The sequence below is a fragment of the Propithecus coquereli genome, unplaced genomic scaffold, assembly GCF_000956105.1.
Source record: "Propithecus coquereli isolate 6110/MARCELLA unplaced genomic scaffold, Pcoq_1.0 Scaffold658, whole genome shotgun sequence".
Taxonomy (NCBI): Eukaryota; Metazoa; Chordata; class Mammalia; order Primates; family Indriidae; genus Propithecus; species Propithecus coquereli.
The window spans coordinates 583,976-593,944 of record NW_012152596.1 but is presented as its reverse complement, the minus strand read 5'-3'; the positions used below and the strand labels follow the sequence as shown (position 1 = coordinate 593,944).

Sequence of the window (9,969 nt, the reverse complement as noted above, 5' to 3'; positions counted from 1 at the left end):
CCCAGGGACAGGGTCCTGGAGGTGGGGGCGGGGTCCCAGGGATGGGGTCCTGGAGGTGGGGGCGGAATCTCAGGGACAGGGTCCTGGAGGTGGGGACGGGGTCCCGGTGGGGTTGGCAGCCAGGGTACTGGCCCGGGTCCAGGACTGGGTTCCAGGCTCACTACTACAGGCCACTTTCCCCGCTCTGGAGGAAAGAGCAAAGCATCTCTGCTGGCTTTCCCGCCCAGGTCGGGGAGAAGGCGGTGCTGCCTTTTGTTTTTTTCTGCCTTGTATCTGTGGCAGATAGTCCATCTGTGTCAGGGGTAGACAGCAGGCCTGGGAGTCCTGGGGATGGGAGATCAGGCCCCAAGTCCCGAGTCCAGTCTCGTTCCTTCCCCTCACCGGGCGATATGTACAGTGTCCCACACAGCCTCCCCCAGCCAGGCTAAAGTAGTTTGAAAGGGAGTTGAAGCTCACTTTGGAAGGTGTGGGGAGGAAGGGAGGGAGGACCCCCTGCCATTGTGGGCTTGCCCCTCCGTCTTTCCCGGAGGGTCTTGGCAGTCCGCTGCTGTACACCTTCCCGCGGCCAGCACACCACCCTCTCGGGCCTTGGTGTTCTCCTGGTAATGCCCGCGCACCAGACCAGCCCTTCCCACCCGGTGGCAGGTGCTTGCCCCTAAGCCCACGGTGAATGAAGCTCACAGTCCCTGTCTCTGCAGACTATGCAGACAAGCCCCTGGAGAAGCCCCTGAAGCTGGTCCTGAAGGTTGGAGGAAGTGAGGTGACCGAGCTCTCGGGGTCCGGCCACGACTCCAGCTACTATGACGACAGGTCAGATCATGAGCGAGAGAGGCACAAAGAGAAGAAGAAGAAGAAAAAGAAGAAGTCAGAGAAGGAGAAGCATCTCGGTGATGAGGAAAGGAGGAAGCGAAAGGTGAGGCAGAGCCGGTGGTAGTGGCCGCTCGGCTGACGCAGAGCTGGGCTCAGCGTGTCTGTGTGGCTTGTGGAGCGGGAAGCACTTTGCTGACCCCCCTGGGGGGCATCTTTGTGAGGGAGGGAATCGTGGATGAGGAGGGTCTCTAAGGGAGGATTCTTCTCTGTTGACTTCTTGGTTTCCCTGGAAACTGAGGAGGTGGTTGGGAAGTGTGTTTAGTCCCTGCCGTCCCCAGCCTGGGGTGAGGCTCCCACCATGCCTGCTGCTCTCACTCCTTTGGCTCTACCCCCCAGGAGGAGAAGAAGCGGAAACGAGAGAAGGAGCACTGCGACACGGAGGGCGAGGCCGACGACTTTGACCCTGGCAGGAAGGTGGAGGTGGAGCCGCCCCCGGATCGGCCAGTGCGAGCGTGCCGGACACAGCCAGGCAAGGCTCTGCCCAGCCAGAGACTCTCCTAGTGCTCAGAGCTCCCCGTTGTAAATTAAGGGTCGCCACCACGTCCTCTTGCTGTGGGGAGAAGCATGGGAAGGAAGAGGACTGGCGTTTCCTCTTCTGGGGCCTCATGCCAGGTGTCCCCTAGACACGGGGTTCCTGCCAGCATCTTTGAACGTCTAGAGCTTGAGCAGGGTTGGCTAGTTACCACTCATGATCTTAAATTTTGTTTTGTTTTTTTAACCCGTGATGTAAGTCAGGATGGCTCGTTCGTTTTTAGAGACTTTCAAGAGGAAACGGAATACCTATGCCATGAGCCCTTCCATACGTGGCCTATAAAGCCCAGACTGTTTTTTGTGTTTTGTTTAGAGACAGGGTCTCGCTCTGTCACCCAGGCGGGAGTGCAGTGGTTTGATCATAGCTCACTGCAGCCTCAAACTCCTAGGACTCAAGTGATCCTCCTGCCTCAGCCTTCCGAGTAGCTAGGACTGCAGGTGTGCGCCACCATGTTTAGCCAGTTTTTAAATTTTTTGTAGACATGGGGTCTCACTATGTGGCCCAGGCTGGTCTCAAACTCTGGGCTCAAGCACTTATCCCGCCTCATCCCCAGAAAGCACTAGGATTATAGGCACCAGCCTATTGTGCCCAGCCCTAGACTATTTTTTATCTGGCCTTTACAGAAGAGCCTTGCCAACCCTGGGTCTAAAATTTTGGCTTTATCTGCTTTTCCTACCCAAAATAGAGTAGCATCAGAAAAACAGCCCCATGATAGTGAGACTTGTAAGAGATGCACATGCCAACAAAATGCACACAGTTCCCATTAGGAAGAAGGAACCTAAAGGCTCCAGTGGTGGGTCTGAAATTGCTTAAAGTGGCCGTAGGCTGGGGAGGAAAAAAGTTGGGGGCCTTCAGTGACAGTTCTGCCATGGGCACCATTGTCAGGAATGGAGTTGGGCCAGAATTCCCACCTGACGCTGACTTCATGCACATGACTCACAGTGACTGGGGCATTTGTACTTACAACGGGAGAGTCTCTTCCCAGTGAGCAGGAAGCATCTGGTGGTTCCCAGACTATAGGGAAACTGAGGCAGTTGGGACATGGGACATCAGGGACGGGAAGAGGCCATCAGAAACTGCTGGCTCCACCAAAGGAGAGTTCCAAAATGCTTGTGACCCTCTGAGGCTACGGTCCTTTTGCTCTTCAGGCGTTTCTTTTCTTGAATTTGGGTTTGACCAACTCCAGTGTGCTGGGGAGCAGGGGCACCAGTGCAGTCGTTGTGGGGAGGGGGGCTACTGCTGGCACGCAGGTGAGTGGAGAAGACTGGCACAAAATAAGCAAATAGGTGGCCCTGTCTGCAAAGTTAGCGCAGTCAGTAGCCTGAGCACCTGTCGAGGCTCTGCACCCGCCGACTCCCCCAGTGCACCTGAAGAGCTAATGATGTGATGATGATGCTTGCACGTACCTGGGTCACTCTCAAGAGTGTCACTGTCAGAAACCTGCCCTTGGAGGCCCACTGTGGCCCGGGGATGTAGTTAACAGCCACAGTCCTCACAGGAACCTGCCTGTGTGTTGTCCCCGTTTTCCAGATGAGGACCATAAACATAACCGGAAGTTGAGGGACTGCAAGTGAAATGATAATCAGTGAATTCAGGATCAGCCTTTATGTCCAAAGCCTTTGTTTCCTCCTTCCTGCCTTGCCTAGAATAGTGGTCTGAGCTGAAAACAGACCGAATACTGATAGTCCTGTATTGTTGATTGAAGGGGTCCGGGCATTTTTTTGAGGCTGATGCCGCGGGAGCCCTTCCCACCCAGCTGAGCTTCACGGGAGCCAAGGCCAAGTCTGATTTATCTTCGTATCCTCAGCCTTGATTAAACTTAAAATGCTATGAAACATCTAATAAATAGTGTGAAATTGCAGCTTTCTAATAGAGAGGTAACAAAACGTTTCTACTCATTTTTATTGTTTTGCTTTTTAAACTGTCAGCCGAAAACGAGAGCACGCCTATTCAGCAACTACTAGAGCACTTCCTCCGCCAGCTCCAGAGGTAAGACCGTGGGCGTTTCTAAAGAGCTTGTGTTTGGGGCATGTGCGATGTCATCTTTCTTTTCTGAGGTGTTACCCCCCCAGCCCCGTCAGCTGAACCAGACTCTTGACCTTCACCAGGTGACACCCTGTCCAGCTGCAGATGGGCGTGCGCAGTGCAGAGTGAGCGCCGGGCCGTGAGGCTGGGAGCAGAGCAGGGAGGGCCGGCAGAGTCCTGGGCTCTGTCCATTCCCAAGTCATGGCACCTGTCAGGGCGGGAGCCGGGACAGTGACGGGACCCAGAGCACTTGTGGGGGACTTTTTGTTGTATCCAAAGTATCTGTCACAATCTCAATAGGCAATACGTTTAATGTTTTGTATTTTTAAGGAATAAAGTTTGTTCAATTGTTCCAAATTTTTGGATTGTAAGGAATTTCGTATCATCTAGAAATCTAGATTTCAGAGTGTTTTTGTTTTAAGTAAAAACATCTTTGCTTTCAGGAAAGATCCTCATGGATTTTTTGCTTTTCCTGTCACGGATGCAATTGCTCCTGGGTATTCGATGATAATAAAACACCCAATGGATTTTGGCACAATGAAAGACAAAATTGTAGCTAACGAATACAAGTCAGTCACAGAATTTAAGGTAAACTCATTTCGTTTCTTCAAGTAATCGTGATAGAGCTCCGTGTTTGTGTCCAGTGAACAGGTCTTGCACCTTAGGTCGTTTCCGGTTTAGAGCAGACGGGTGCTTCTGTGTCGGGTGATGTTTCACAAACACAGCGCTGAGGAAATGGCTTGGTCGTAAACGTTTTCTCTGTGTCTTGGTCTAGAAGCTAGAGTGTAGGTTGTATGCCGTTAGAAACATGTTTCTTTTCTTTCTTTTTTAAGCTACTGTGCTGGCACAGACAGGACATGTGGGTTCAAACAATGCTGTCTCCAGTTTGGCCTGGCTTGAGAATGGATATTTTTAGAAACATAATTTTCCTACTTTTTAGTTTTTTCTTGTAATAATTGGGTGTTAATTTTTTTAGGGTATAATAAATTCTTTTATCTCTTGAGTACTTTGCTCTTAACTCTGTTTCTTGGTACTAGCTATGAGAGTTAGAAATCGGGGAAAAAAGCCCAAATGGATGCTTGATAACTTTGGCATTAATGTCATTTGGAAAAAGGCATTAGGTTTCTTTTTTAGGTTCCATTAACTCTGGGAAAGCTCGACTTTTCTATTTTCTGTTTTTATGTGTTGGAGGCGCGTACTGCAGGGGTTGCTGACTCGCTGAAGCGTGCTGCGACAGCCTGAAGGAGACGGGGAGAACAGGGACCTTTGCGAGAGAATCTATTGGAGGCTGGGGGCAGATTGTTGTAGGTCCTCTGCAGGAGTGTTTGGGACATGTGACGGGTGTGGGGGCCTCGGCCTCAGGCCAGGCCCTGGGGACACTGCACAGCTGGCCGTGAGGGCAGTGTGGCTTGTGAGGGCCCAGGTGCTGCGCTGTCTGCTCGGGCAGCTGGCATCATGGTCGGAGTCCAGCCTGACCTCACAGCTCACCTGCCAGAGGGTGCGCTAGGAGGTGGGGTGTGGTAACAAAGTACTGAAGGAGTCACGCTCACTGCAGGTTATTCAGTAATGCCCTCCTTATTTGGGGGAAAGTCTGCTCCTTATAGTTCCAGGGTACCATATGTCGATAAGGTTTAAATTCTGCACGGTGGAAAAGCTGAGAGACGGAAGATATTGCCGTGCCCACCCCTTGGCTTTTACTGAAAAGGATTGGATTGTCGTTGCTTGTTCCTGTTTGTGCCCAGGTTCCTCCTGAAGAGCGGGAGGAGGGCTGGAGAAGAGAAGGAAGCTCAGGAAACCCCCGTTTTTTTTTCCTCTTACAAGATGTGTTTATCGTGCTCAAAAAGAAGTTACAGATGTTGGCCAGCTCTTCAGTGGAAAGTTTTTCACGCAAGTGTTGACCAATGAGCAACTGTGAGAATTTCTAAGTTCTTAAAAATTATTTTTTAGATGAGAGAGGCAAGTTTGATTGTTTTCCACTCGGTTTCCACCTTTTGCTTTTGACTTCTTTTGACGGGAATGCGGAGCGCTGCTGTTGTCTGTGTGGGGTCGCAGACTCGATGAGTCTGTTTCTCTTGTCTTTCCAGGCAGATTTCAAACTGATGTGTGACAACGCGATGACTTACAACAGACCAGACACCGTGTATTACAAGCTGGCTAAGAAGATCCTCCACGCCGGCTTCAAGATGATGAGCAAAGTAAGAAACCCACTGACTGCTCTGAGCCGAGGAAATCAGAGCTCTATCCTACATCCTGTGCGCCTAAACGGAAACTCACAGTGACTCCATGCTCCATCCACCCTTCACCGTCATGGTGTTGACCCTCTGCTCTAGGGTAGATGTCCCTGGCCGCCCTCTCCAGGCCTGCCCCCTTCCTGCATCTGCTCATGACCTAGCTGTAACATTTCATTTAGGGTTGGCAGAAAGTTCCAGACCTGTCGATCCCGAGCCTGGGTGTCCGTCTTGCTGGGTTGCGGCCGGCCTTGCAGGCTTGCTTGCACGGCTGCCTCACCGGGTCCAGATGGGCTGTCCTAGTTCTCCTCGGCCATCCCGAGCGGCTTCCCAGACCTGTGCCGTGAGCCAGGCTGCACGGGCCGTGTGTGGGGGAGGTGTGCGCGCCATGTGCGGGGGCGGGGGGTGCAGCAGCTGCCGTGCTCTGGCCTGCTCCCCTCTGCCGGCTCTGAGCTGAGCCCCCACGACCACCTTGTGCCGCGCCACCGTGGAGAGTTAGTGGTCAGGCCAGGTGAGGCTGTGGCCATCCCCATCCCACCCCATCGTCATGGCGCCTTGGCTGTGAGGGAGAGGTAAAGTCCCTGCTGCTCTGTCCTTTCTGATTCTAGGAGCGGCTGTTAGCTTTGAAGCGCAGCATGTCGTTTATGCAGGACATGGATTTTTCTCAGCAGGCTGCTCTTTTGGGCAATGAAGACACAGCTGTTGAGGAACCTGTTCCTGAGGTTGTGCCGGTACAAGTAGAAACTGCCAAGAAATCCAAAAAGCCGAGTAGAGAAGTTATCAGGTAAAGGCTCCGTGGGAGCTGTGTCTGCTGTCGGAGTCGAGCAGCCTTGATCGGGAAGGCGGGTGCTGAAGGGTGAGAATGGGGGACCTGTCGTGTGGACTTCCCGGGGTAGCTCGTCCAGCTGGGGGCACTGTCTGTTAGAATTTCGAGGTCTGTGTCCTGGACCCGTCTCATGAGGCACCCGGTGCGGACCAGGCACCTTTGGGTGGAACGCTTTTCCTAGACCCCGCATTTCCCAGGGAAGCGACTGTCCCTGCCCCCCGAGAGTGAGGCGGCCGTGCTGTCTGGGTGATGTCACCATCCTCACCCATGCTGTCCACGTGCTGTTGTGTCCTGCAACTATCAAAACAGCTTGTTCCGCTGAGGACAGCCCCTCCTGCCCGCCTGTCGCATGTGCTGTCCGACCCAAGTGTGGCTGTCCGGCCGGCTCTGCCTGTGTCTGCTGTGGGCTATTTGTTGACGTCCATTGGCCCTTCCCTCCCAGGAGGTCCCCTCCCATGCACAGTGCCTGCTGACAACCTGGGCTGTACCTGTCCTGAAGTACCTGGCACGTCGCCGGGCCCACTTCAGGCAGCCGGCACTGGGCCTGCTCTCCTGCCTCCGGGCGGCACATGCTCCCCGAGCTCCCTGCTCCCGCAGCTGTGCAGGGGCGGCCCTAGGGAGGGGCCTGTGGGCCGGCAGGTGTGGGGGCTGCCGGGGAGCTCTCCAGGGCTCTGCTCCCTCCACAGGTAGAGCTGGTTGGGGTGGTCCGTGAGGGAACCCTCTCATATCCCAGACCCACAGGGGTCCTTGTGGTACCCTTTGGTGGCGGAGCATTGAAGTCCTTGTCGTTAGTACATGTGCTCCCAGCTTAAGGTTGGGCTGTGTCCCGATAAACCCATCGTAAGTTGAAAATATCCTGTCAAAAATCTCCTTAAGTGCCCCTAGCTTCCAGAACGTCGTAGCTTAGCCTGCCTTACCTTAAACGTGCTCAGAACCCTTCAGCAGCCTGTAGTTGGGCAGAATCATCTAACACAAAGCCTGTCTTAATAATGGCATCGAGCATCTTGTGTAGATCATCGAATACGTAACATTATAGAATTGGGTGTTGGTTGTTTGCCCTTAAGATCATGTGGCTACGGAGCTATGGTCGTTGCTGCCGCACACCCTCAGAGAGTGCTGCACAAAGTACGGTTTCTACTGAATGTGCATCGCTTTGGGAACCATCATCAAGTTGAAAAATCATAAGTCAAATCATTGTGAGTCAGGGACCATCTGCACTGGTTTTGTTTGTGTTTTGGAGATATGGTCTCACTCTGTCATGAGGCTGCAGTGCAGTGGTGTCGTCATAGCTCACTGCAGCCACCAACTCCTGGGCTCAAACAGTCCTCCTGCCTCGGCCTCCCAGGTAGCCGCAATTACAGGTGTGCACCACCATGCCCGGTTAGTTTTTCTTACTGTATTGCTCAGGCTGATCTCAAACTCCTGGGCTCAAGTGATCCTCCTGCCTCAGCCTCCCGGGTAGCTGGGACTACAGGTGTGAGCCACCGTGCCAGGCCCTGTGTTCGGTTTTAATAACTTTGAGGAAATTCTAATAAGTCAGGGCCTTCCGTTGTTTGTTTCCCAAAAGTGTGTCTAGTTTGTAGCCTCCCTGCCTGTTGATGGTGTGTGGGGCCCTCCTGGGGGACAGGGGGCAGCAGAGGCGCAGTGCTGGGGCTCAGTGTGTCTGCTCTAGGTACCGCCCTCCGACCAGAGGGGGACAGAAGGGTGCCCATGAGACGTGTGTGCATGACATAGAAGCAGCTGACAGTGTCCTGATGTGGTTCCCACCCTCTGCCATGTGAACATTTGCGCATCATTGGCTCGTGGCTGTGCCTTGTCCCCTCAGTCCCCTGACTTGAGACAGCATTGCTGGCCTGTGGCCCGGAGTGGGTGATCCTGGTGCCGGGAGCCCACCCTTCATCCGTGGGGTCGAGTGGCAAAGTTGCAGTGACAGCGTCTCCTCTGAATCCCAGGTCCGTCTGCGCCGTGATTAGCGGAGCACTCTGGGCTGAGACACTCGCATCCCCCAAAGCCACATGTGGTCGTTGCCGTCGGCCAAGCCTGAGTGCCGCCTGCTCCTGCCTCTGTGCGTCAGGGACGAGAACAGGGTGTTCTCACGGGCAGGGCTCGTCCCAGGCCTGCAGCTGTCCCTTTGGCATTTGGATCCGGCCTCATGTGCAGGGCAGGGAGGGACCCACCTGGCAGGGACCCACCCACCTGCTTCTAGAACCTTCCACAGGAGGGGAGGCTGCCTCCATGGGCACTGTGCCCCAAGCCTCTCAGCTGTTTGGAGTTTAGAGAACTTCAGGGGGAACCCAGGCCGCCTGGCGTGTTCCCTGGGCTGCTCCTGGGGCAGCAGCTCTCCCCCAAGCCCAGGAGCGCCCACCCCGCAGCAAACACCGGCCTCGCCTGGCCCGCCCTGCCCTGCCGCCAGCGCTGGGCTCAGCCTGCGAGGGAGATTGGGTCGCCTTTCCTAGTGGTGCCTTCAATGACTCACCCATGTGGTTTCTGTCAACTTTTGCTGCTTTTATTGCTGTGGAAGTGGCAGAGTGTTTAGCGGAGTCGTGAGAAGTACAGAGCGTCTCCTTGGCTTGCGCTCGCTCTTCCTTTTGATCAAAGCCTCTTGTTACGCTTAGAACAGAGGAACGCATCGGGCAGTGGAAGGTGTTGACGCGTGCTCTGCCTGCACCCCGAACCTCGGTGTCTGGGGAGTGTGGGTAGACGCGGGCTCGGTACCGACTGGCGGGGTGGGGGTGTGGCAGGGACGCCGTCTCGAGTGACAGGTGTCCCCGCCTGCCTTGCAGCTGCGTGTTTGAGCCTGAGGGCAACGCCTGCAGCCTCACCGACAGCACCGCAGAGGAGCACGTGTTGGCGCTGGTGGAGCACGCGGCCGACGAGGCACGGGACAGGATCAACCGGTTCCTCCCAGGCGGCAAGGTAGTGCTCCAGGGAGTTCCCGAGAGGGGCTGCTCGACCCGAGCTCTGGGTGTGTGTTTCCTTCCAGGTGGGGCGGGCGCACCCCGGCACAGCCACCGGGTCGGGACGTTAACGCTGGGATGTCATGAGTCCAGGCTCACGATCCCCTCTGTGGGGGCGGGCTCCTCCGGCTCGCCTGCCCCATTTGCTCAGAGGGGTCTGAGTGCCTCACCGGCAGGGCCCCTGCAGGAGTAGCGTGTCGTGCAGCGTCCTCGCTGTGTCCTGGTGGAGGCCCTGCCCGCTGGCCTCTCCACCCAGGTCACTGCTTTCCCTCCGCAACGAGCATCCTCTCGCACGTATCCGTGTTGGCTCAGGCTTCTGAGAGCCCCTCAGTCATGTGGGGGCAGGGCTTGGGCCGAGCAGGTCACGGCTGCTATCCCGTGGCTGCAGCGCACCACCTGTGCCAGGTGTGGCCGGCGGGAGCTGGTCCAGCTGACCCCTCTGTCCGTGAATCAGGCTCTGCTAGCCTCTGAGCAGCGCCTCCTTTCTGTCACCAGAGGTTCTAGACCGAGCATGTCCAATGGAAATAGAAC

At 55.2% G+C, this 9,969-nt stretch overlaps 1 protein-coding gene across 3 annotated transcripts in view; it reads left to right on the top strand.

The window, feature by feature from the left end:
* The first annotated feature begins 657 nt into the window (after window positions 1-657).
* BRD9 (bromodomain containing 9) overlaps window positions 658-9,969 on the top strand; it is a 24,950-nt gene continuing 15,638 nt past the window's right edge. For 2 of the 3 annotated variants that reach the window (XM_012660144.1, XM_012660143.1), the window contains exons 1-7: window positions 658-913; window positions 1,207-1,339; window positions 3,331-3,391; window positions 3,871-4,015; window positions 5,512-5,622; window positions 6,324-6,439; window positions 9,265-9,397. In XM_012660144.1, coding sequence (XP_012515598.1) covers window positions 671-913; window positions 1,207-1,339; window positions 3,331-3,391; window positions 3,871-4,015; window positions 5,512-5,622; window positions 6,324-6,439; window positions 9,265-9,397 — 942 coding nt within the window. In that variant the 5' untranslated portion in view covers window positions 658-670. The remainder of the gene's footprint in view (window positions 914-1,206; window positions 1,340-3,330; window positions 3,392-3,870; window positions 4,016-5,511; window positions 5,623-6,323; window positions 6,440-9,264; window positions 9,398-9,969) is intronic. The other variant, XM_012660145.1, reaches the window with a different exon arrangement.